General features: G+C 43.0%; 1 protein-coding gene across 5 annotated transcripts in view; it reads right to left on the bottom strand.

The window, feature by feature from the left end:
* The window catches only part of PTPRG (protein tyrosine phosphatase receptor type G), a 722,188-nt gene that overhangs the window by 305,120 nt on the left and 389,282 nt on the right, over positions 1–27,786 (bottom strand). For all 5 annotated transcript variants that reach the window (XM_087708786.1, XM_087708785.1, XM_087708789.1 and 2 more), the window contains exon 4: positions 10,747–10,895. In XM_087708786.1, the coding sequence (XP_087564912.1) occupies positions 10,747–10,895 (149 nt within the window). The remainder of the gene's footprint in view (positions 1–10,746; positions 10,896–27,786) is intronic.

Raw genomic sequence — 27,786 nt, 5'->3', positions numbered from 1 at the left:
GAGTTTTTAGATTGATGGTTCTGGGGGACTTCAATCCGTCTTCTCTTGTAGAGGGTCAGAAGTGGTTTGGGAATTCCCAGACACCATGAGAGTCATGGGCTTGTTCAAGATTACCAAGAGCCCAACAGAAATGAATGGCCACATGCTCAGTTGGTTTTTGTGGGAGAGCATCAGAGCTGGACAGATCAGAGCAAGACGAGATCTGAACATCAGATCTTAGAATCTATCTAATTAACAGAATTAATGTCACAAAAGGCCCTGGCCTGCATGCTTCCTAACAATTAATACACCTGGACTCATTCCAATAATCGCTGCCATCTCTATTGGACCTCTCCAGCCAGTGTTTGTGAATATATCCAAGTGTCTTTATCCCCAAGATGCCTTGCAAACTCATCCGAGCAACCAACTAAATGTTCTTGTCCATTATTCCCCAGCATGGTAGCTGTCTAAGGATGCAATAATAGCAGGGAAATATGTTTGTTTTACTGCTCCTACCATCACAGTCTTGAACTTGAGCTCTTAAGCTTGATTTAGAATTGTCCACAACTGCATGTGGATGTTTAGTGTATGCATACCTAGACCGCAATGGGTTGATGGGTAAGTGCAGGTTGCTGATGGCTGCAGGCGGGCCAACATGCACATAGCTCCCAATGGAGCTATGAATGGAGATGCTGCATGCTAATTAGTGGATCCAACCTGTTGGAAGGCAGGTAGAAGGCAAGACACATTGTTGTTGAGCACTCCGTAACCAGAATGTTAATATTTGCAGAAGTATAAATGCAACAGCTATACAACTGCCCCATGTATTTTAAACTGTTGTTCGTCTGTCTGTCTATTTATCCCCTTCCTCTGTTTATTGTAAGCCACCCGGAGTCCTTCGGGAGTGGGCGGCATACAAGACCAATAAATAAATAAATAAATAAATAAATAAATAAATTTACAGATGTATGTTCCCTGATGTGCTGAAGTCTAACTCAGCGTTTAAGCAGATTCTTTGTTTTTTGCTATCTGTGCTCCAAGAATTTTCCTTCTCATCTGATTACTGTAGCCTTCCCACTTTCCCTAGCAGTATTTCCCGCTGCTTTTAAATCTAAATTTAGTTTCAAACTTACTGAAACTGAAAAAGGAGAATACGCATAATTTAGCAGTTGATCAATGAGAGTCCCCTAGATGTTGTTCACATAAGGCAATGAACTGACAGATGTGTGGATGTAACTACAACACTCCAAGAGCTGACCAACTAGCCAAAGCTGGCTGGATAGAGTTCAAACTCTTTCTCCCATTATATAGTATGAAAGTCATTGAGCTGTAGATTCTGCTAAATGGCTCAGAATCTTCTGGACATTATCATGACGTTATTTCTCTCCATTTGCCTTTTCTGTTCAATTGCTTCCTTCTGGAGCAGAAAAGAAATGATTCAAAGGAATATCTTAAAGTCATTGAATAAGCCAAGACCTCTCTTTATTCCCTGCACAAGCCATTTTAAAAATAATTTTATACCAATGAAAGCGATAGAAGAGAATAGCTGTAGCTCGGGTTTAAACTGTGAGGTCCTTTGGTGTTCCCCGAACTTGGTGGTTTTCTTGCAGACATTTCATTACCCAACTAAGGAACATCATAGCACTGAGGATGTTATCTAATTGGGTAAAGAAACATCTACAAGAAAATCAATTAGAAGAGAACACCATGGACCCAACAGCAATGGTAAAAGATGGTTAGTTGCTCTGCTTTCTATCAGGGGTGAAATGCCAGTTCAGACTGGATCACCTGTACCGATAGTAAAAAAAAGCTACAGGATTGGGCGAACCGGTATTTCCCGTAATCAGCTGTGACACACAATTTATATTAGCTAGAAAGCAGGATTCCTCCCCCCCTCCTCGCTGTTCTACTTACCTTTGCAGGCATGCTCGGTAGCAGGCTCCGCCCACCCACCCATCATCACCTCCGTTTCTGATGTTCTGCACATGCGCAGCAGGTCCTGTCTGCGCACTCAACCGGTAGTGAATGTAAGTAGATTTCACCCCTGCTTTCTACCATAACTTTAATTGGATAACAATGTGGGATGGTGTCTTATATTTTCATTGGCAATAGCAATGCAAATTTGCAACAAGTTATTGTAGTACAGGTAGTCCTCAACTTACAGCCAGTTATTTAACATCCACTTGGAGTTATTAAATCCTCGGAAAGAGTACTCTACGCGGTTAGCACCCACACTTCTATGGTGACCCGCAATTCACTTTTATGACTGGTTGCAGTATCTGTGATACTTATGTAACTGCAATTTTTGGCTCTTTTTTTTGCCAGTTCCCAGCATTTTTCTGGCAAAAAACTCCACCCCTTTTAAAGAATGGATTTCGACTTATGACCATGAATCTTTGAATTACCACATGATTTAGACTTATGACTGCATGATTTGCTTAAGAATCACTGTAAAAAAAAATCCCAGTCAATTGGTCATGTAGGTGCCTCGACTCTTAACCATTACAACTTATGACCAAAATTCCACTCCCAACTGCAGTTAAGGACTATGTGTGTATTACCAACAGCAAGTCTGAACCAAAATGTCCCTCATTCAAATCCCACACAACTTCTCCATCACTGTAGATGGAAGTTACATTCCTCAGGGTGAGAATGTGGGATATTTCCATCTTCGAATAGCAGAATCTCCATCTCATGCATGTAGTCATTTGGACTACAGTTAGTCCAAAATGCAGCCGCGCGAGTGATAGTGGGCGCACCACGGTTCGCCCACGTTACACCTGTCCTCCGCGAGCTGCACTGGCTACCGGTTGGTCTCCGGGTGCGCTTCAGGATACTGATGACCATCTTTAAAGCACTCCATGGTAGTGGATCTGGGTACTTGAGAGACCGCCTTCTGCCGATTACCTCCCTAAATCGACCAATTAGATCGCACAGACTGGGCCTCCTCCGAATCCCATCCGCCAGTCAATACCGACTGGCGACCACGCGGAGGAGAGCCTTTTCTGTTGCTGCCCCGACCCTGTGGAACGAGCTCCCCATGGAGATCCGTACCCTCACCACTATCCAGACCTTCCGCGCAGCCCTCAAGATCTGGCTCTCCCAGCAGGCCTGGGGATAGGCTCCTAATTACCCGCCCGAGTGTTTGACTGTTGAATGAAAGTTGGGTTTTTATTACTTTTCTGTTGTTCACATATTGTTTTGTTTTGACCTTGCACCTCCCCTTCCTTGTGGTTGTAAGCCGCCCTGAGTCCCCTCAGGGAAAAGGGCGGCATATAAATCCCAATAAAAAAATAAAAAAATGCATAGCAATTGATATCTTCCTGCAGTTTAGAAACAGCTTGTCAAGCAGGGGTTATATAGATTTACCACAGAAAATGAGTCTATAACAGAAAGATAGATAGATAAATAGATAGATAGATAGATAGACAGACAGACAGACAGACAGACAGAAAGACACGTACACACATGTGTCAGAGTGCTACATAAACCTAGGTAGTCCCCGTAAAGGTGTGTGCTTTGTGTGTGTATTACTGTTCTTTTTTAAGGTATGCCTCTAAGCCACACCTAACTGCTTAAATCAGAGGAGTGAGGGAGAACATTGGCCCAATGTTATTTGAGCAGCACCAAATCTTGCATTGGTAGGGTTGTAGCAATAGCAATAGCAGTAGACTTATATACCGCTTCATAGGGCTTTCAGCCCTCTCTAAGCGGTTTACAGAGAGTCAGCATATTGCCCCCAACAATCTGGGTCCTCATTTTACCCACCTCGGAAGGATGGAAGGCTGAGTCAACCCTGAGCCGGTGAGATTTGAACCGCTGAACTGCTGATCTAGCAGTAGCCTGCAGTGCTGCATTTAACCACTGCGCCACCTCGGCTCTTGTCTGTGCATCTAGTTTTTTCCTGAGAAAAGCTGAACTATTCCTTGACTAGTTCTTAATTAATCAAGCCAAAGACATCTAGGCATTAACATGCCTCCGTGAGGGAACACAGAAATCATTTCAATGCAGGTCCTTGTTAGATAATCTAACAATTCAAGTCATTCTAAATCAAAGGATGAAAGGAGATTAAGTCTTTACCCTGGGCTGCAATGTGATCCTTGGAACAAGATTCTCATTTACTTAAGTAAATTACTGTACATTATTCTAAAATAGCGTTCACATTATAACTGACAATTAAAACCATCAACACAAAAGCTCATAAATGGCTGAAAGCTCCCCTCAAATAAACACAGACATGATTGAAACACCGCTTCTGATTTTTGCTCTTCACAGACATAATCAGCATCTTGCGCGGAAATGAAGCAGGCAATCAGCACCAACACAACTATCGTATGCTCTAGGCAAAGATATATTACCTAAATAATGACAACTAAACACCCTGTGACCTTTTCTGCAAATATTCTTTTGATATAACATCAGAAGTCTGTAGATATATAAATCCTTCCATTCCCCCTATCCTGTCAGAGCTGCAGAAGCTTCTTGGATGAGAAGCGAAATGTCAAAGAAAAAACAAGGAAGTCCAGTTGCCTCCTGAAAAAAGCACTTTTGGGACAACCGTGACCTGGATGACTGAGAATCTCTACAGACATTTAGCTATACAATTTGGGATGGACGCCCTTGGAATGGTGTGGGAGTAGGAATGGATTTCCAGAGAAAAATTGCAGACTAGATGAACCAGGAGCACTACTCAGGTGACCCTGAGGACACAGGGTGCTTCAAGGACCCTCTAAAAGGATGCAGATTACCAGCTGTTTGCAAGGAATATAAATCCTTCCATTCCCCAGGATCCTGTCAGAGCTGAAGAAGCTTCTTAGATGAGAAGCGAAACGTCAAAGAAAAAACAAAGCAGTCCAGTTGCCTCCTGAAAAAACATCTTTGGGTATAATATCAGAAAGAACACTTGTTATTCTTAACTAGGCATTGCTAACTGGGTATGCTGGATGCACTTCCCCTAATTCTCAGGCAATGGGGCTACCACACCATGAGGTGATACCAGGTGAAGGAATAGTCTTTTTGAAGAAATCGACAAGTTCCCAATAAAGGAACTGGAGATTCTCCTCAAGTTTAGCAAAGGCTAATTTAATACCCCAATAAATCCTTTTTATTTATATGCTAGCCCAAAGGGATAAAAGTGTGGAATTTCATTTACTAACTCAAAGTTACCAAACAAATGTTGGTTACAGACTCTTCATTGATAATTTTGAATTAAATGCTCGATAACCCATCATTTATATCTGGAGGCATTTAAAGACAGGAAGGCATAACTGATCTGCTATGTTTGGAATGGGCCACAGAGTAAAGGCTTTCCCTGACAGTCATGTCCAACTCTGCGGCACGGTGCTCACCTCCTTTTCTTGACTCAGGAGGCCACAGTGGCGCAGTGGTTAGAGTGCAGTACTGCAGGCTACTTCTGCTGGCTGCCTGCAATTTGGCAGTTCAAATCTCACCAGGCTCAAGGTTCACTGAGCTTTCCATCCTATTGAATCCGGTAAAATTAGGACCCAGATTGCTGGGGGCAATAGGCTGACTCTGTAAACCACTTAGAGGGGGCTGTAAAGCACTGTGAAGTGGTATGTAAGACTAAGTGCTATTGTTATTGTCAGAAGATAATTTTCGTGGTCAAGTGGCTAGCATGGCTGTATGTCAAAGGAGCACAGAATGCTATTATCTTCCCACCGAAGTGGTACCTGTTTGCATACTTTCCAACTGCTAGGTGGGCAGGAACTGGGGCAAATAACAAGAGCTTGGGTCTCAAACTCCAGCTGACAGCTCTCCAGCTGACAAGCTCAGCATCTTTCATCACTGAGCCATTGTACCCCCTACGCAACTGGGCTACAAAACCATTATTTCATCTACATTTCAATGCCACAGCACTAGAAGTATTGTTGAATAGGTGCTTTCTTCTTTGGCTAGTTTGCTGGGATTAAATCCAGAGTGGCTTGATCTTAGTTCCTAATGGATAGTATGAAATACATACACACATGCACACACACACATCATGATAATTTTACTTCTGATAAAATCAACGAAAACCTACTCTGTCTGGATACACCCTGGCTAATCTGCACTAACAATATGTTCAACCTACATTGAGCCTGAAATGTTTACATTTAAAAACTGCCCTTCCAATCTAGGATATTCTGACTTTTATTATACTCAAATGAGGGGGCAATGTTTTAGAGCAAGAGAGTTTGGCTCATTTTTCCAAGAGGGATATTGGAAGGAAAAAATACTGTAGCATTCCACAGGTTTCCCTGTTGCCAAATTTGGCTTTTGATCTCTGTGTAAAAAAGATGTTTCTATTGATTCTGCAGAGAACCGGGACTGGAAGGAAGGGTGTTAACTTTTTCACTCAAATCCCTTTCCTTCCTCGAAACAAAGCATAAATTGAACCTGAGTGCACGAGACTGACATTTTCTTCTTTATTTTTCTTCTGCTTGGAAGATAACGGCTATGGGATAAACGCTATGCCTTTGATCCAGTCTCTCAGTAGAGAACCTAATGAAAAGAATGTTCTCATATATCCTATCCCCTAATTTAACGTATAAATCACTTCCAAAAATATGATCCAGATGGGCTCGAAGGAAGGAAAGCAATTAACTCACACTGCCTTACCATCTGACACATTACTTGTGATAATAAAAATACAAACAACATGGTCAAACAATAAGGTTCTGTCTCATATCTGACATTTCCAATTAGTTTTCAAATTTGGTGAGCTCTCCCGCCCCCTCCTGCGGCAAGCCTTCTGTTTTGCAGTCCATATTAGCTCTATATTTAAAACCTTTGCAGCTGAAGCAGATTTATTGGTATCTCCCAGGGGGGCCTCTGTGGAACTGGCACATACCGTCCACATCTGGTTCTCCTCCATTAGATTTGCAGCCCATTTGGTTTTCCAGCGCTCCAGAAACCCAGCCACTGCCAAGTCTGGAGGGTAGAGTTCTCATGGGCAGTCTGCAAATGTTTGATCAGCGCCCGAGGAACGCTGCTTCTTCCTTTCGATGGGATTCCTAGAAATATAGCCTCTGGCATTTGGAAAGACTCCGATTGGCAGAGAGGCTTTCACGGTGAGATAATTAACACTACAACCAGATCCTGCGTGCTGAACTGCAAAAAATACAATAAAAATGCTACGAAGTTTGGAGTTGTTGCACAGGATACTTTTATCCAGGGGTTCAGTTTCGGAAGGAGCTAAGGGTAGACAACAGCCAGTCGAGCCATTAAGACGTTCTCTTTTTCCCTGAGTTTGGAAAGAATCATTTAACTATCCTTGTCAGAAACAACACAAATGAGCCTCAAATATTCCTCAAAAAGAGGTGACTGTGAACTAGGCAATGCAGTTCATTATTTTTGCTACCTTAATTGCTATTTTAAGTATTCTATATGGCCTAAGTCTTGATTTTGGGCCTTTTCTTTTACTGTAAACAATGGTAGTCGGTGTCAGTCAGTTAAATTTTTTAAATATTTATATACCTGGATGCTTTCAAGTCGGCTTTTGACACAAGCAACTGCCTAGATCAGTCCCTGCAGTTTTTTTTTGGCAAGGTTTTTTGATAGTGATTTGTAATTGTTTCCTTCCTAGGGATAAGAGAAAAGGACTGGCCCAAAATCACACACCTGGAATTGTGCCTCAGGCAGGACTAGAACTCACAGTCTCCTGGTTTCAAGGCTGGTGCTTTAGCTACCCCACCAAACTGGCTCTCAGTCAATCTTGGCAATTCCTTATCAGGAATAAATTTACTTTGCAGAAGATTCTCAGGCACTTGGATAGATTCAACTTTTTACTGAGGGCAAGAATGAAGCTAATACACAACAGAATACAGTTGAAGAAATATATATATATATATATATATATATATATATATATATATATATATATATATATATATATATATATATATATATATATATATATATATATATATATATATATATATATATATATATATATATATATATATATAACATACATACATACATACATACATACATACATACATACATACATACATACATACATACATACATACATATCTCCAGAGGTGGACGTCACATATTGTAACAACTGGTTCACCCACCACTGGAAATGTGAGAGCGCACGTGCATGCTCGCTTTGCTCGCTTGTGCACCGTCCACACAAGTGTACGGCATCAAAACACATGGCAATCTGCGCACTCGCGCCTTCTGTGCATGCTTACAACATCAAAAAACACGACAATTCGCTCATGTGCACCTTCAAAAACACAACAATATAGGACGGGATTGCATCCCAGGCAGATGGTGGGCCCACCTGCAGGTCACAACTACCGGTTTGCCTGAACCATTCCTAACTGGCAGCAGCCCACTGCTGTATATGTCTCTGCTTCAGAGTTTAATCTGAAACTATTTCTTCCCACGTTGCCAAACGAATTTACTTGAAGCCTTTAAGAAGTAATTGTACATTACCCAGAGTCTCTCTGAGAGTGAGATGGTTGGTACCTAAATTTGACAAATGAAGAAATAAACTATGTTTACGTAACTGTTCACTCCAACTTGGAGATTGTTGGTTGCCAGTCACCAGACCCAACTCTTAGAGATATAGATAGATATATGATAGATACTGTATATGATTAGATAGATAGATAGATAGATAGATAGATAGATAGATAGATAGATAGATAGATAGATAGATAGAGTTAGTTTTCCAATCAGTGTTGCTTTCCAGGCAGGTTGAATTACAAAAAAAGTACAAAAAATTCTTCCTCAACATATGAGGAAGGCTACAAGGCTGATGACAGATACTCCAAGTTTAGCCATTTATTAACCTGCAGAGGGTTTCTGAAAATTGCCATCCAACACACTAGAAGGCACTAGGTTGGGAAAGGCTGGCATAAAGGAAAATAAAGTTGTATGTCCAATTCTTTTGCTGAGCATCATGCAAGACCCAGAAGAGGAAGGCCTAATACCTCATTTCTGGATGTAGTGTAAGCAAGATTTGGGGTAACGGAAGTGCTGTCTGAAATAAAATAAAAAATAAAAAAAATATTAGCCAAGGTCTTCCATACCGACATTGTTCATCCTTAGGAGAAGGTTTCAAGTCCCCAAGGATTCTGCTGTAGGCAATCTGAAGATAATGTTGGATAGCAATTCATTTTTGTTGGAATGCTAATTAGGATAGCTGGATAGTTGGAACATAGGAACTGTGTCCCTTTCTGCAAGAAAATAACTTTAAAATGTATACCTCCAGGCTTGACTTGTACAATTGGTTGCCTCTCTCTCTGTTCCAAAAACATGTCTTAGTTTAAAACTGGGCTCCTAGGCTAACTTTAAAAAAAACTCCAGTAAATAGCACCATACCTTCTTCCTAAATCTTATGGAATTTATTACAGTAGCTTATACAATTGTCTCCTACCACCAGCGGTTCCGGATCCCGTTCCAACTGGTACGGTTGGAATAGCCTGGCGTCACCCACATAGACGCATGCGGCATACGTGCACATGTGTGCAGCGTGTGCATGTGTCGTACTTACCTGCGATGCTTCCGCAAGCCTCCGCGACGGTCCAGCTGCTTGGCGGAGCGTCTCGCAGGCACTGCATGCGTTGTGCGCATGCATGGAAGCGGCAAAAGCTTAAAGCACAGGTAAGGAGCAAGGACAGGCAGGTGGGCCCTCCGGAGCACTGTACCGGAACGGTATCCGGTGCTCCGGGCATGCACCGGTATGCCTGTACCGGGGTGTACCTCCTGCAACCCACCACTGCCTACCACTGAAGAGTGGATTATTTGAAACTTTTTTTAGATAAACCCCCTCCCTATATCTAACACAGTTCATATCGGTTACATCAAGCCATCCTATGTCTGAATTTTGCTCTGTTTCAGCAAATTAATCTATGCTAAGAAGTATTTCTTTTTTAAAAAAAATAATCATTTTTGAGGTTATTAGCAACATACTCTCACATTTCTAAATACATCTTCTAGCCGCCAAACTGTAAGGATAACTATTAAGCCCTTTCTGTGTAGAAATGAGCTGTCATCCTACTGCAGATAAATTCTGTGGGTGTGAAATTAAATGCCCACTAAATATTCTCATGGGCCTTTGTCATGCCCTGGCATTTAACTTTTATATACTGTTGTTGCTCTCCAGCCCCCTCTAGTGTCCAGAGGGACAAATATGACCCAACCTACAATCTTTATATGCTGTTGTTGCTCTCTAGCCCCATCTAGTGGCTGGAGACACAAATACCCAGTATATTATTTGAAACTGCCCCCACCCTTTTATCCATCAGCCCGCACTTTCAAAACAAGAATCCATTTCCTTTAGCATTTGGAGAAGGCAGAAGCATCCATCTTAATCTGTGGCATATAGTTATCCAAGGACAAACCTACATCTCACATACAGAGCATCACTGGTGAGATTTAAATTGTTTGTATTTATTCATTGTTATGTTCAGCAGTAACTTAATACTGCCTATCTTGTATTTGATTCTCACTGTATGTATCCCTATTTTCCCCAGTTTCACCATATCCTGTTCTTTCAATAAAGCATCCAAATCTATGCACACGGTCTGTTTTATTTGGTGGGCTTGGCTGCATGTCGAGCTGCACACAGGCTAAAGGGTAGTGAGGACAGAACAGTTGTCCTTCATTCTGAAGCATAATTTCAGTAAAATAACTTATTTTGTGCAAAACCCAAAAAGTACACAAATCATACCGCACATTTTTAGAAGAAGCTCACATCAAACCAAGAATTTTTTCCCCCATTAAAAATGGTAACTTATCTTGACCAACCTCAACTGGGAATCTCCTCCCATTGATGCTATGCTCTGAGCCAGCAGATCCATTACTCTGGCCCCAGTGAAATTCAACTTTTTCTGCTTTGAATCTTCCTGGTAGTCCAGCACCACTGATGAAATAATCATCCTTTAGAAGGATGGCAACTGGAAAGAGAAGAAATAAATTTTAAACAGGAACAAGATTGATTTTTTCCCGTAGATATCGGACACACATTTGTTATCGTTTCACAACCCCCCCCCCCAATATTTGATTTATTTTATTTATATAACATATAAAAATTCAATTTCCATCAAACAGTGTGTTGTCTGGGTACAATTGTTTTTAGGCAATCATAATGAAAATGTTTACAATAGAATTCATCGCAACAACATTAGTACTATAGTAACAATAATATTTAACTTATCTACTTTAACAAATCTCCGTTTTAACATTTATCTTTTTTATGTCCCCACATTTCTAACTTCTGTTTCTACTGTCTAATCATTGGTAAAATAGATCCTATGTCAAAAAATATTCAGTTTCTTCTTTGTCCTTAATAGTAAGTGTTAGTCTATCCATTTCCGGCCATGCCCACCCTGATGCGGCCCTCAATAGAACTGAGTTTGACAGCCCTGCCATAGAAGCACTTTAACTTCTCCTATCTGCCTATCTTTCCCCTTCCCATCAAAGCCATCCAACATGCAGATGCCATGGCCCACTTCCTGACTCCTCCCCTTACTTCAACCAGATCTTCTCAGACCTTTAGATTTCTCAGTATGTATTAAACAAATGTAGAGGACTGAGAGGTTTCTCTGGTAGAGAACTCTACAAAGAAAACAATCTGACACAGCAAATAGGGCTCTCAGAGGATCTTTTACACACTTACTCCAGCAGATAATTTTCAGGCCTTTCTGCAGAATTACAAAGTGAAGAAAACAAGGTTGCACTCCAGCACCTTGTTATATATGAGACTCCCACTGAAATTACACTGCTATGCACAGTTTGCCATCTTGACTTGGGAATTAATTAAGCCAGAAAGTTAATCTGCCTAAGAAGCAAGTGGGAGAAATCTTGTTACTAAAGATCCTTGTATCACACCTATGCACTAATTTGTGTGTGCATGCATCCTAATGAATGATGCAAGGAAGAATTCTACGGTATGGTGTATATACAGTGGATTTCTGTACTGTGCTTCAATAAAATCAGATACAGGTGGCTAAAAATTTCTGAATGATACATACACAAATAATTAGATAAATTTCTGGATGTTACATACATGAATAATTAGATAAGACTGAATGGAAGAAACAACAATTTTTGGGTTAAAAATAGATTCAGAAGGTAGCTAAATAGGTAAGTGAGCTATGGTGGTGCGGTGGTTAGAATGCAGTATTGCAGGCTAATTCTGTTCACAGCCTGGAGTTTGATCCTGATGGAGCTTAAGGTTGACTCAGCCTTCTAGCCTTCTGTGGTTGGTAAAATGGGGACCCATATTGTTGGGGGCAATATGCTGACTCTGTAAATTGCTTAAGAAAGTGTTGTAAAGCACTAGGAAGTGGTATATAATTCTAAGTGGTATTACTAACACTATGTGTAGAACAAGACTATTCATAGCAGCTTTCCTAAATGTTCTGAATTCTTTATTTCATCTCTGGAAGTATTCTTCTTACAAAGAAAGATGAACATAGGATATATCTCCCTACATAGCACTTAAGAATCTTGGATACTAATACTATTAGGACAAAAGGTACCAGTGGTGGGTTGCAGGTGGTACGCCCCGGTACTGGAGTACCGGAGCCTGCCTGGATTACTGGATACCGTTCCAGTACAGTGCTCCAGAGGGCCCACCTGCCCGCCCGAGCTCCTTACCGGTCTTTTAAGTCTTCGGCGCTTCCATGCACATACATGGCGTGTACAGCATCTGCGCGATGCTCTGTTGAGTAGCTAGAGCATCGTGGAGGCTCGCGGAGATGCCAAGGTGCATGCGCACGCTGCATGCGTCCATGTGGACGCCGCCGGGCCCATTCCAACCTTACTGGTTGGAATGGGATCTGGAACCCACCACTGAAAGGTACCAAAAGATATGGGAATTATAGCTTTTGCTGGCCAACTTGCTATCAATTGTACAATCTAAATAATCTAGATAGCAACCTGATTGATTGATTCATGGTACCTTCAAGTCAATTTTGAGACCTGGCAACTTCCTAGCAAGAAGTGCTTTGCCATTTCCTTCTTCCTAGGGCTGAAGGAAAGTGACTGTCACAAAGTCTTCCTTGTTTTGTGCCAAGGTGAGAATAGAACTCATGGCCTCCAGGTTTCTAGACCAGTGTGTTAACGTACACCAAACTTGCTCTCTCTCAGCAGTTAGGTACACATTTGCATGTACCAACAGCACCTACAATTAATCCATTAAGAAAACAAATAAATAATGTGACTCAGTCCCCTTGGTGATTTCCAGGATTGTTTCCTTACTAGCAATTTTTCTAGATCCAAGCCACTGTTTTGTCTAGATCTTTGTCTTAGATTCTAGATCTAAGATAAAGACAAAGCACAACAAAGAACAACAGTTGGTTCTGAGCTGTTCTATAACACCTTCTGTACAAAAATGTTTTCATAACAAATCAAGGGGTTTCTGAATGTGAAGCACCCGCAGGAATAACATATTGACACAAGTCCACAAATAACAAAATCTCATATATAATTATTGCATAGGCTGTAATGCCATTTGGCTTATCTGAATTCAGTTTGGTTTCTTAAGAATAACATTAAGAGCAGTTTTGTTATTTCACTAATGAAAAAATAACTAGGCATTCCATTATAAATTAAATGCATTAAAAATATGGTGTGGAAATGGAGCTGGTCATGATTTATGCAGCATTTTTTGCAGATTTCTTATGTCAGAATAAAAACATGTAGTAAAATGGAGGCAAACCTGTACATGAATGAGGGGGAAAGAAGCCAATTAAAGAGGGTTTTTTTCCCCTTTCTTTTTAAAGGTGACATGTACTAGGAAGCAAAAAGAGACTTAAAAGGGGGTCCCCCCCCTCTTCTTTTTAATGTGACAAACTAATGGACAGTCCCACACGAATATAGGCTTCTCTGAATCTGTTACAATGCACAGCGGGATTCAGCTGCATTATATAAATATTTGATGATCGCTAAATCATTTATGGCTCTGTCAGGGGTCATTTTACTTGTTTTAGATTAATAATTAAAAGGATAATTAGGAGAATGTATAATCTGAAATGTTCATCTAATTGTTCATTTTATAGTTATCTCTTACTGGGTTTTACAGAATCTCTCTCTCTCTCTCTCTCTCTCTCTCTCTCTCTCACTCACACACACACACACACACACACACACACACACACACACACACACACACACCCTACGCATATGTGCCTGCACCTTGGATGCCTCTTTTCTCTAGTAACACCATCTCCAATATTTTACAGGCATGAAATATTCCTGGAATTGTGCACTAATGTATTTGCAGATGCACCCGTCAGGTATCATTCTGAGTATTAAAAGTGGCATGGATTATTTGGAGAATTCTTTATTGTGCCATAAACTTCAAAAGAAAAAGAAAAGCACCCGGGTTTTCTTACCAAGATCAGTAGCATGACAGGCCCTATCTTCCAGTTTATAGAAGACGTGAGACACAAGGAAATAGAAAAAAAGAAAATGCAGAATATCTAAAAGTTCAGACACCCATCTCAAAATTCCTGTTCTCTCTCTCTCTCTCTTTCTCTCTCTCTCTCTTTCTCTCTCTCTCTCTCTCTCGTTTGACAAGTGAGTTGACTTTTGATAGGTGACAGTTACAGTGTGTCTCGGAGTTTTTCCTTCGGGAGAAGGGTGTGAGGAATGAAAACAAGGAGTTAGTCTGACAACAACATTTCATTGTAGTCCATCATTTCTGCATTTGGAACTTGAATTGATTTTTGAATTGAATTGATTTTATTTGTAGGCCGCCCTTTTCCCTGAGGGGACTCAGGGCGGCTCACAGAAAACCAGGGAAGGGGGAATACAACACTAAGACGACAACACATAATAAAAATAATACGCAACATGCATACAACATTCGGGCGGGGTAATGGTCCTTATCCCCAGGCCTGACGGGCGAGCCAGTTCTTCAAGGCTGTGCGGAAGGCCTGGATGGTGGAGAGGGTACGAATCTCTACGGGGAGCTCGTTCCAAAGGGTCGGGGCCGCTGCTGAGAAGGCCCTCCTCCTTGTGGTTGCCAGCCGACACTGGCTGGCCGATGGAGTGCGGAGGAGGCCTAACCTATGAGATCTTATAGGTCGTAGGGAGGTAATTGGCAGAAGGCGGTCTCTCAAGTATCCAGATCCACTGCCATGTAGGGCTTTATGGGTGATCAATAGCACCTTGAAGCGCATCCGGAGATCGACAGGTAGCCAGCGCAGCTCGCGGAGGATAGGTGTAATGCGGGTGAATCGGGGTGCACCCGCAATCACTCGCGCGGCTGCGTTCTGCACTAGCTGAAGTCGCCGGATGCTCTTCAAGGGCAGCCCCATGTAGAGCACATTGCAGTATTCCAGCCTAGAAATCACGAGGGCCCGAGTGACTGTTGTGAGGGCCTCCCGGTTCAGGTAGGGTCGCAACTGGCGCACCAGGCGTACCTGGGCGAATGCCCCCCTGGTCACAGCCGCTATATGATGGTCGAATGACAGCTGTGGATCCAGGAGGACTCCCAAGTTGCGAACCCTCTCTGAGGGGTATAAAATTTGACCCCCCAGCCTGGGTGTTGGATTAGTGGCCGAATTTTTGGGAGGAAAACACAACAGCCACTCGGTCTTTTCTGGGTTGAGCACAAGCTTGTTAATCCTCATCCAGTCCATGACGGCTTCAAGCCCCCGGTCCATTACGTCAACCGCTTCATTGATTTGGCACGGGGCGGACAGATACAATTGCGTATCGTCCGCGTATTGATGGTATCTAATCCCGTGCCTACGGATGATCTCTCCCAGCGGTTTCATGTAAATGTTAAATAGTAGGGGGGATAAGACCGAACCCTGCGGCACCCCATATTTCAGGGGCCTTGGGGACGATCTCTGCCCTCCCACTAACACCGACTGCGACCTGTCCGAGAGGTAGGAGGAGAACCACCGTAGCACGGTGCCTCCCACTCCCACCTCCCGCAGTCTTCGCAGAAGGATACCATGGTCGATGGTATCGAAAGCCGCTGAGAGGTCAAGGAGGACCAGGATGGAGGGATGTCCTTCATCTCTGGCTCTCCAGAGATCATCCATCAATGCGACCAAGGCGGTTTCAGTGCTGTAACCGGGTCTGAAGCCTGACTGGAAGGGGTCTAGGTAGTCTGCTTCCTCCAAGGACCGTTGGAGCTGGAAGGCCACCACCTTCTCAACAACCTTCCCCAGGAAGGGGAGGTTGGAGACCGGGCGGTAGTTGTTAAGGACAGCTGGATCTAGGGATGGCTTCTTCAGGAGGGGTCTCACCACCGCCGCCTTCAGTGCGGCGGGGAAGTTCCCCTCCCGAAGAGAGGCGGTTACAACCGCCTGGATCCAGCCTCGTGTCACCTCACTGCAGTTAGAAACCAGCCATGAGGGACACGGATCCAGAGCACAGGTGGAGGAACTCACAGCTCTCATGGCCTTGTCCACATCCCCGGGGGTAACCTCCTGAAACTCAACCCAGAGCTGTTGTACTTGGTCCCCCTGAGTCTCGGCTGGAACTGCAGGTGTGGAGTCCAAGTCCGTCCGAAACCGAGCAATTTTGTCCGCTAAGAATTGGGCATATTCTTCAGCTCTGCCCTGCAAGGGTTCCCCCGCCTCCCTTTTGTTCAATAGGGAGCGGGTTATCCTAAACAGGGCGGCTGGGCGGGACTCAGCGGATGCGACCAGGGAGGCTATATGTGATCTTTTAGCTGCCCTAAGTGCCCTAGTATATTCCCTGGTGCAGGTGGTTACCATTGCTCGGTTCGATGCGGACTTATCGGACCTCCAACGGTGCTCTAGGCATCTCCTCCGGCGCTTCATCTCCCGGAGCTCCTCGGTGAACCAAGGTGGTCTCCGGGATCCGCCGCCTCGGAGGGGCCGCAGTGGCGCAATCCGGTCGAGGGCCTCTGACGCTGCCGAGTGCCACGCAGCAGCCAGAGTCTCTGCCGGACTGTGGGTGAAAGTATCAGGAATAACCCCAAGCTCTGTCTGGAACCTTACTGGCTCCATAAGACGCCTGGGGCGGAACCATCTGGTCGGTTCCTCCTCCCTACAGTGGGGGTTTGGCCTCCGGAAGTCGAGCCTCAGTAGGCAATGGTCTGACCACGACAGGGGTATGATGTCACTCCCCCTCAGACCAAGATCACACATCCACTGCTCCGAGAGAAATACAAGGTCAAGCATGTGTCCCGCCGAATGGGTTGGGCCTTGGGATCAGTTAGGCGTTTCTTTGTATATATTAGCCATTGCCTGGACCAAAATCCCACGTCAGACTGCATTCCTGAATGAAATTGAATAATTTGTTGGTTTTAGTGTCTAGTTCTCAGTTTTGGCTGACTCCTCTCTATCCTTGGGTCACTGAATTAGGTGAACACGTAGCCTGACTAGGTGGCTCAGTGGCTAAGACACCGTGAGAGTTTGTCGATCAAAAAGATAGGCAATTCAGCAGTTTGAATCCCTAGTACAGGTCTCCTGCGTGAGCAGGGGGTAGGACTAGATGACCTCTTCCAACTCTGTTACTGTTTAAGAATTTAACTTCTGTGGGATGGAACAAAAGGAAATAAAACAAAGGTAGCTTCTTCTCTCAGAGGAGGTAATATGATTAAAATTTTATTTTATTTTATTTTATTTTTTTGCATAGACCCACTGCCCTTAAATGATGGTGAAGGCTGAACCAAATAGAAAAAACAGGTCAAGATAAAAAAAATAACACAAATTGAAGGGCATAGAGATCTCGCCTCTGTTATGGTCAGATCACTTCCTACTGAGGCTGGATTTTCAGAAACTACTCCCCCACTGCAGGGAGGTGGAGCCAATTAAATGGTTCTGCCCCAGGCGCCTGATGGACCCATTGGGATTTCAGACGGAGCTTGGGGAGATACCCGACTCCCTTGCCCACAATCCGACAGAGTCCTTGGTCGCTGCTTGGAATATAGTGGCAGCTGGGGCTCTTGACCGGATTGTGCCTTTGCAGCCTCTCCGTGGCAGTGGATCCAGGAGGGCTTCTTGGTTTACCGAGGAACTCCGGGAGATGAAATGCCAGAAGAGACGCCTAGAGCGACGTTGGAGGGCCGGTAACTCCGAATCCAACCGAACACAGCTAAGAGTCTTTATTAGGACTTACTTAGTGGCGATATGGGCGGCAAAATGTGTTCATTTTTCCGCTCTTATAGCGTCTGCAGAATCTCACCCGGCCGCCCTTTTTAGGATAACTCGCTCCCTCCTGAAAGGGAGGGATGCGGAGGAACACTTACAGGGAAGAGCTGAGGAATTTGTTCAGTTTCTGTCGGACAAAGTCGCTCAGATTCAGATGGACCTGGACTCCACTTGGACACTACCAGCCGAGATGCCAAGGGTGGGCCTTGATTGGATTTCTTGGAGCGAGTTCCAGCTTGTCACTCCTGAGGAAGTGGACAAGGCCATGGGAGCGGTGAGTGCCTCCACCTGCTTACTGGACCCGTGTCCCTCCTGGCTGGTTTCGGCCAGCAAGGAGGTGTACACAAGGCTGGCTCCAGAGGATCTACAAGAGGGATCTTTCCCGCAGCCTTTAAAGGATGCGGTGGTAAGGCCCCTCCTTAAGAAACCTTCTCTGGATCCAGCTATCCTTAAAAACTACCATCCAGTCTCCAACCTCCCCTTTGTCGGGAAGGTTGCTGAGAAGGTGGTGGCCTTTCAACTCCGACGGACCTTGGATGAAGCAGACTATCTAGATCCCTTTCAGTCAGGTTTCAGGCCTGGTTACTCCACCAAAACTGCTTTGGTTGCGCTGACCAATGATCTCTGGCGGGCCAGGGATAGAGGACATACCTCTATCCTGGTGCTTCCTGACCTCTCAGCGGCCTTTGATACCATCGACTATGGTATCCTTCTGCGACGACTGGGGGAGGTGGGAGTGGGAGGCACAGTTTTGCCGTGGTCCTCCTCTTACCTCTCAGACAGGTCGCAGTCAGTGTTGGTTGGAGGACAGATGTCGACCCCTAGGCCCCTTACATATGGGTTGCCGCAGGGCTTGGTCCTGTCCCCCCTCCTATTTAACATCTACATGAAGCCGCTGGGGGAAATCATTCACTGGCATGGGATTAAATACCACCAATATGCGGACGATACCCAGTTGTATCTGTCCACTCCGTGCCAACTCAGCGAAGCAGTGGAAGTGATGTGCCAATGCCTGGAGGCTGTTAGGGTCTGGATGGGAGTAAACAAGCTGGCACTCAATCCAGACAAGACCGAGTGGCTATTGATGTTCCCTCCCAAGGATAGTCCAGACTCTCCATCTATTAGCCTGGGGGGTGAAAGTCTACACTCCTCAGACAAGGCCCGCAACTTGGGTGTCCTCCTGGATTCGCAGCTGACATTAGAACACCATTTGTTGGCTGTGACCATGGGGGCTTTTGCCCAGGTTCGCCTGTTGCACCAGTTGCGGCCCTACCTGGACCGGGAGGCACTTCGAATGGTCACTCATGCCCTCGTCACCTCAAGGCTCGATTACTGCAACGTGCTCTACATGGGACTGCCCTTGAAGAGTGTTTGGAGACTACAGTTGGTCCAGAATGCAGCCGCGCGAGCAATATCGGGTGTACCTAGATACACCCATGTTACACCTATCCTCCGCGAGCTGCACTGGCTCCCTATTGGTCTCCGGACGCGCTTCAAGGTGCTGGTTATTACCTTTAAAGCCCTACATGGCCTTGGACCTGGATATCTGCGAGACCGCCTCCTGCCGCATACCTCCCAACGGCCGATAAGAACTCACAGGCTGGGCCTCCTCCAGGTGCCGTTGACCGAACAATGTCGGCTGGCGGCCCCTCGAGGGAGAGCCTTTTCTGTAGCTGCTCCGGCCCTGTGGAACGATCTACCCACAGAGATCCGGACCCTTCCCACTCTCTCAGCCTTCCAAAAAGCCACCAAAACCTGGCTGTTCCGGCAGGCCTGGAGCTGTTGACCCATGAATGAGGTCCAGCCCCCAGCTAAGTCGAGTGTATGGTGTGTTCCTTTTAAATTTGTTCTCGTCTTCCCCTATTTTTTATTTTTTGTTTTATCTTTGTATTTGTAAGCTGCCCGGAGTCCTACGGGATTGGGCGGTATATAAGTTTATTAAATTACAAATTATGAATTACATGCCCCCTGTACAGTTTTTATCGTACCTTTGTAATAAATTATTTGGACATTATCTCTGGAATATAGGCATTTTTTTTTAAAGTATCTATCCAGAAATTTTAAATTTTGTTCGTCAAGTACAAATGTTACCTTATTTGTCAAGATCATAATTCTGCCATGTTTACAAAAAACTTGAAAAACATGGGAACAAAAAGTTTATGTGAGTTCATAAATGAAAAGAAACATTGGAGTAATTGAATGCTTTCTATAAGTGTGGTTTTATATACATAAGCTTTGTTAGAAAACTTAAAGAATTGAAATGAATGAATTGTAGCCCATGTGCTAACAGGGTTGTCAAACCCACGTTGTTACGGCGATGTCACGTGACATATCGGGACTTTGCTAAACTGGGTGTGGGAGTGGCGAGCATGTGACACATCCAGCCCGCAGGCCAGGAGTTCAACAGCCCTGTGCTAGGCTTTTGTTCATTTTTAATATACAGCCCAAGTAAGTTCGGGCTGGTCATAATGACAAGTTTCGCTTACTTGTAATCCAGAAATCTTATTTGATATATAAGTCAGAATCAGAACTTGGATTTATTAACTGTAATCTAATTGCAATCATCTATCTTCATCATAGGAATTCATAAATAAAACTAAATAATCCAATAATTCTGACACCACATGGGAATGTAAAATGATCTCTATTTATTTGCCAATTTCTACATAATTTGGATTTGAACAATTTTCACAGAACATTAGAAATAATCTTTCTGCATACCCTTTAAATACATTTTCTCTGTTAATATAGTTACCACATTTTAACAATCCTATTATTTCTTTAAAATATTAGGGAAATAAAAAGATAACTCCCAGTGGTGGGTTTCAAAATTTAGAACCTCTTCTGTAGGTGTGGCCTGTTTTGTGGGCGTGGCTTGCCAGCCATGTGACTGGGTGGGAGTGGCTTCCAGGCCATGTGACTGGGTGTGAGTGGCTTGACAGGCGTGTGACTGGATGGGCGTGGCCAACTTGTAAAATGTGGTGAAACTCACTTAACAATGCTCTTGCTGAGCAACCAAAATGTTGGCTCAGAAACTTTGGCATTTGAAGCACGCAAGTCTTAAAACTGTCAAGTTACAAGACCTCTGCACCTCTAACCCTTTAGGAAAAAACCCCTAGGGGTGTTCAAACTTGACAGCTTTAAGACCCAGAATTCCTCCTCCAGTCATATTGGCTCAGGAACTCTGGCATTGAAGTGTGCAAATCTTAAAGCTGTCAAGTTACAAGACCTTTGCACCCCTAACCCTTTAGAAAAAAACCCCAGGGGTGTTCAAATTTGACAGCTTTAAGACTTGCGGACTTCAACTCCCAGAATTCCTCCTCTCGCTCTTCATCTTGATGATGTGCGGACAGGCGGGGGGAGGGAGCTGGAACCAGTTCTAAGTGGCACTGTAGATTTGTGGAACCTCTTCTATAGAAGAGGTTAGAACTGGCAGGAACCCACCCCTGGTAACTCCTCACTTTTATCAAATTTTCTATTTTTAAAACCATTTTTCCTTTAGATTTGTCTGAGTGATTACTTAGCCAGGAGAATGGTTCTTTATGGATAATCTGTTCTTTTGAACTGCTTATTACAAAAGGCTAGCAAAATACTGCCTGCTTGAACAAGTATTGGCCATTACATTTTAATAGGCTTTAGCATCTAACAGAAATAGCTTTACTGAAGCCCATCAAGATGAAGGATTTGGATGACCTAATCTCAGGGATCTTTTTTAGTTCTAAATGGAATCAGAATCTGTGTGGTAGTTATCTTCTAACCTTCCTCAATGTAAGTACAATACCAAAAAATAATAGAATTTGACGGACTAAAATCATTGATTGGAATTACAAAATAAATTCTGAAAAGTTAAAGGCGTACTGTCTACAATCCTTGGGCTACATAGAGCCCCAAACAACTATTCTGGCATGTTTAAAATACTTCGGGATTTGTACATTTTAGAGGAAGGGGACTAGTTGATTTAAGGGAAGGAATGTGTTACTCTCCTATATTGTCTTTAGCTTAAGGCATAAGGCTGTCTTTTAATCCTCACCTTCCCAAAAATTTAGAGCTGCCCACTGTGGGGCAAAACATATGTTTTTAATTGTAAAGCTCATATCCCATTTCTGCCTTAAATACAGGTAGGCCTTGAGTTACGATCCTAATTGAACCTTGAATTACGATCATTAAATCAAGGCAACTGCTGTGACTGGAAGTAATTTTCTGGACTTTTTCACAGGAGTCGTTAAAAGAACACCATGGTCATTAAGAAAACCCATTCATTTGAATGGACCTTTTTTTTTTTTTGCCAGAAACTGAAAAAAATATATATCAAAACATGGTTACAGGAATGTGGAACACTACAGTGTTTTGTAAAGCTGACCCACCCGAAATGTGGTGATACAACTATGGGAGAAGTATAAGGCACCATAGAGTAGAATAGGGTAGGGTAGGGTAGGGTAGAGTAGAATAGAATAGGAGCTGGAAAGAGCCTTGGAGGTCTTCTAGTCCAGCCTCATATTCAAGCAGGATACCTATACCTGTGATGACAAACCTCTGACATGCATACCACAGGTGGCACATATAGCACTCTCTGCGGGCACACCAGCAGTCACCCGAGCCCAGCTCCACCACGCATGCATGCACACCTCCCAATGGCCAGCTGGTGCTCAGGACTCTGCCGTGCATGCGTGGGGGCAAGGCACATGGGTGGGACACATGGATGTATGCGTGGGTGGAGGGGTGGATTGCGCGGGGCATTCACATTTCATTTGGGGGGCTCGTGTGGCACCCCTGTGCCCTGTTTTGGCTTCCAGGTTGGTGCAGGAGGCTTTCCAGGCCCAAAACAGGGCATGGGGAGCTGCACCAACCTGGAAGCCATAAATGGGTGAGGGGGGTAGGGTCCATGTGGGGGGCTTCATGCATATGCATGGGGACAGGGGAGCACAGGGGGTAGCATATGCATGCGCCGGGGTAATGTACACATGCGTGAAGGGTGGGGCGTGTGGGGCGCATGCACATTGCACTATGGGTGCAGACACACACACTTTCGGCATGTGATGACAAAACGGTTAGCCATCACTGATATACTATTTCAGATAAGTGACTCTCTAATCTCTTCTTAAGATCATTGGTGATGACTGGCGGTGTTTTTCAAATTTTGAATGATGGTAAAATGTCATTAAGGAAAGGCTACCTGTATGCATATTACAAGGATCCAAAACTGTGTTCCTTCTGTTACATCATGTAATAGAACACTATTGAGATGTTAGGATGAGTACATTATTTATTCTAGACATCTTATTTCAAAGCAAACTTGCTAGGATTGGTGTGTAATGAAGACAACCAGAAATAAGAGATTCTTTGCCTCAGATAAATACACTTTGCATATAGCTACACTCAGTAAAAATCCAAACCAAATTTTGATGTGTCCTGTGTGTATAATTAAACCTTTAGGTCAGTGTTTCTCAACCATGGCAATTTCACAATGGTCATAATGACTGTGGAATTCTGGGAGTTGTAGTCCATTCAACTTGAAATGGTCAATATTACAAAATTCAGCTCTAGGCACTTCCAAACCACAGGCAACAATTGGTAGGGGGCTTTTACTCTATTTGGATTGCTTAGACCAGTGATGGCTAACCTTTTTGCCATCACGTGCTAAAAGCGGGGGGAGCGCAGGAGGGTCATGGGCAGGCGAGCCACACCCATAATCCTATGCACGCAACCCCAGGAAGCCTCTGGAGGGCAAAAAATGCCCCCAAATTAAAGACGAAGTCAGTTGGCCAGCACGCGCATGCACGCTGGAGCTGACAGGGCAATGCCTCACATGCCCTGACCAGTGGCTCCGTGTGACACCTGTGGCACGTGTGCCATAGGTTCGCCATCATGGGCTTAGAAGTTTTCTGTAAAAACTTTCTAAGCCAAGTGTGATTTTTTAAGAATCTCAAATGTGCGCAATCTGAAGCACTGAATAAAGACAATGTCCAGGGCATGACTTAACATAGTCTTGTTCTTATCTTCATAGGATTGCAAACAAAATTGTGACATTGCAACAAAAAGACAAGTAAAATTTTAGATTACATCAACTAAAGTGATAATTTCCAAATCAGGGGAAATGTTTGTGTTAATTTATCCTTCTTTGGTGAGATCACCTTGGCTATTATGTTCAGTTTCATTTGTTTGGGATTTGTTTATTGTATTTTATTTATTAGAATAGAAATAGAATAGAATAGCAGAGTTGGAAGGGACCTTGGAGGTCTTCTAGTCCAACCCCCTGCCTAGGCAGGTAACCCTACACCACTTTAGACAAATGGTTATCCAGTATCTTCTTAACAACTTCCAGTGTTGGAGCAATCACAACTTCTGGAGGCAAGCTGTTCCACTGATTAATTGTTCTAACTGTCAGGAAATTTTTCCTCAGGTCTAAGTTGCTTCTCTCCTTGATTAGTTTCCGCCCATTACATGGGTGTTAGTATTATGGTATACTATTCCATTCTTGTTCTAGGATGGCTTACACATTTAGTATACACATGGCATTTATATGGCTTACACATTTATACACATGCACACACAATTTTTCAAGCATAGATTGAAGAAAGTTTTTTTGGGGGGGGGATTGAACATTTAGCCTTGAGAAGAGAAGACTGATGGAGAACACGACAGCTCTGTTCAAATATTTGAAAGAGGTGTTATGCAGAAGAAAGTCAAGACATATTCTCTATCCCTGCGGGGTGCAGGACATGGCATAATGGATTTAAGTTACAGGGAGACAAGTTTTGATTAAACGCAAAAAGAACTCCTTAGCAGTAAGAGCGGTTCAACAAGGGAAGCAATTACCTAGGGATGTGGTGGGCTCCACTTCACTAGATGTTTTTCAGTGGAGGTTAAACACTTCTCTGTCATTTGGGATTCCTTCACTGCCCAGGGGGTTGGATGGAAGAGTTTAAATAGCGCCTTTCAACTCTATGATTCTATTATTGCCTCATAATTCCCCTATTAAAATTCTGCTGCACAAGATTTGGTAGAAAAGTGTGACCCACTGCCTAGACAGCTGTGGCCATTTCTGACTACAGCAGAAAACCATTCGCTACGATTAAAAATTCAACAAGACAACTGTTTCTACATACTTTAGGAGTATGCCTCTCCTTTCCAAATTTATTTATTAGATTTGTTTGCTGCCCCATCTAGTGACCTTTTGGGTTGTGTAATTGACTGACTGAAAATAAAGCAGAGTCAAACCAATGTTTTCAGTCTGTGTCTATAGGATATGGCTTCCTTCATGACAGGATCAATAAAGGTGTCCATCTTTGCACAGGAGAGGGAAAAATGAAAGAATGAAGTCCCAAAATTATGGAACTGAGAAACGAAGATAGCAGCGAGGGCTGTAATGTTTCTTTCCCTAGGAGTAAATCTATTCAGCACGGCAGGACTTCTTATTAATAAACATTTATGAGGTTGTTCTTAATAGTGCAATTCATACAAGGTTTCTATGAGGAATGAATGGGGGGTGGGAGGTTTATGGAACCATAAATATGAATAATAAACAAATTCTCTTTATGGAACAAGCGCTACCATAGTAACAGCGTATGTATGGGGAAGAAGATATCAATAGTTTGGTTTTGTAAAACATAAAGAAAGGAAATCTTTACTGAGCCAAATGTTTAAAATGGAATGAAGATATACAAGTGTTGCACAGATATTAACTGAGAGATGGAGGAAAATGGAGCGATAAAAAACATGGCATGAGTAGGTGACATTTAAGAAGTCAACAGGGCAGCCTTTTGAAGTGATTCAACTAAGTAAGTAATATTTTTCAAAAAGTCTTCTGATGAAACAAATGGAGTTCCCTTCCTCCAGTTCCACATGGAGATTTAGATTCCACATGGCATAAGGAAACAATAAGGGGATTATAGGCATTTACAAATTTCATTTCCAGAATTGAAGATATGGGAAGAGAGAGGAGACAGGAGGGAGAAAGAGAGAGAAAGAGAGGGAGGAAGGGAGGGAAAGAGAGAGAGAAAGAAAGGGAGAGAGAGGGAGGTGCGGAATCCAATATATAGGCTGCACAGTCTCTATAGATATCTAATTTGAACATACTGTATAAATAGGTGACAAAGTTTGCCATCTGTATACCCAAGCTAATGCTATGTTTAATGACTACATGAATTTATAGTATAAAAATTATAAGATGTATAACATGGTGCAGCCTGAGACTGGGAATGCTCCCTGAGCTATATCCAGGTGCAGAGATACTGAGAGGTTGACAGGAAGGGCATTTCACCTTATAAGCTAGTTTCCTGCACTTCTTGTTTTGCACATGGCTATAAAAGCTTTACAAACTATTCCCTTGGCATGGACGGGTCATGACAGAATAGCACATATGTACTTGTTGCCCATCACAGAGAATACTGCACTCCTCTCCTGCAAATATTTATCATTAATGAAATTGTGATGATCACACTGGCTTTCAGTTCCTCCGGATATCTCTTGGGCAATTTGACTCTGGAGGGCAATTAAACACCTTCACAATACCATTTCTTTTCTCACATGATTTTGTTTGAAATATAGGCAGCCATATAGGAGGGCAACAAGTGGAAAGAGGCATCCTGTGTATGATGCAAAATACGCAATAGATGTACTGTCACTTACACATTTTGTGTGACAAAATGTAATTTGCAAATGAAATGTATTTATTTATTAAGCTTTATGGAAAGTTATCATGATTTACTACTGGATAGCTACATTTTTTGGAGGGGTGAGGGTGGGGGACAGGTATCTCATTTTCAGTCATACATACATATATGCAAAAAAACAAAAAAAAATGTTGTCCAGTCCCAAAGTTGTGTCTAACTCTTCAAAACTCCATGGATCATAGCACACCAGGCCCCTGTCCTACACTTCAGTCAAACAAAATGTATGTATGTATGTATGTATGTATGTATGTATGTATGTATGTATGTATGTATTATGTATGCATGCATGCATGCATGCATACACACACACACATGTATGTGTGTATGTATGTATGTATGTATGTATGTATTATGTATGCATGCATGCATGCATGCATACACATACACACACACACACATGTGTGTGTGTGTGTGTGTGTGTGTGTGTGTTGTATTTTTGCAAATGTACAAAAGGCAACAGTAAAAATATTGGGTTTCTGTCATGATGGACTCTTGTGACGAGCCACAAGAGAGTCACAACCCCTGGTATGCCCCAATTATGGGGTCTTCCTTTATTTATTTATTAGCACAAATAAACACACACACACACACACATATATACACACACACATACATACACACACACACACATACACACACACACACGAACAATTGATGGAAAATATGCATTAGAATGATAACAATCCAACTATTATCTGAACTCATGACATCAATTCCTATTTTTATTTAATACAATTATAATTCAACTTGCACTACATTACATTATTTTTGAATATATGAGGTCTAGCATTCTTAACTTTTAGAGAAACCCACAACACATCAGTTCCTTTGAGCTTACTTCTTTATTGCATTTAACACTACTCACTGTAGTGGAATAAAATAAAAGGTAAATTTAATGACCTGCTCTACATATTCTTACCTTTTAAATACATGATTTACAACTTATGTAATTTCTGAAAGAGGTGTTTCAATACTAAAAGTTTATATTGCAACCATAAAAACCTGCCATCTCAAAAAAAACCTGACTCACT

The sequence above is a fragment of the Thamnophis sirtalis genome, unplaced genomic scaffold (assembly GCF_051295495.1).
Source record: "Thamnophis sirtalis isolate CommonGarterSnake01/CBP01778 unplaced genomic scaffold, rThaSir2_p1.2 scaffold_3, whole genome shotgun sequence".
In the NCBI taxonomy this organism is placed as follows: Eukaryota; Metazoa; Chordata; class Lepidosauria; order Squamata; family Natricidae; genus Thamnophis; species Thamnophis sirtalis.
Note: the sequence above shows the minus strand (reverse complement) of the source record. Positions and strands in the feature narration are given on the sequence as shown.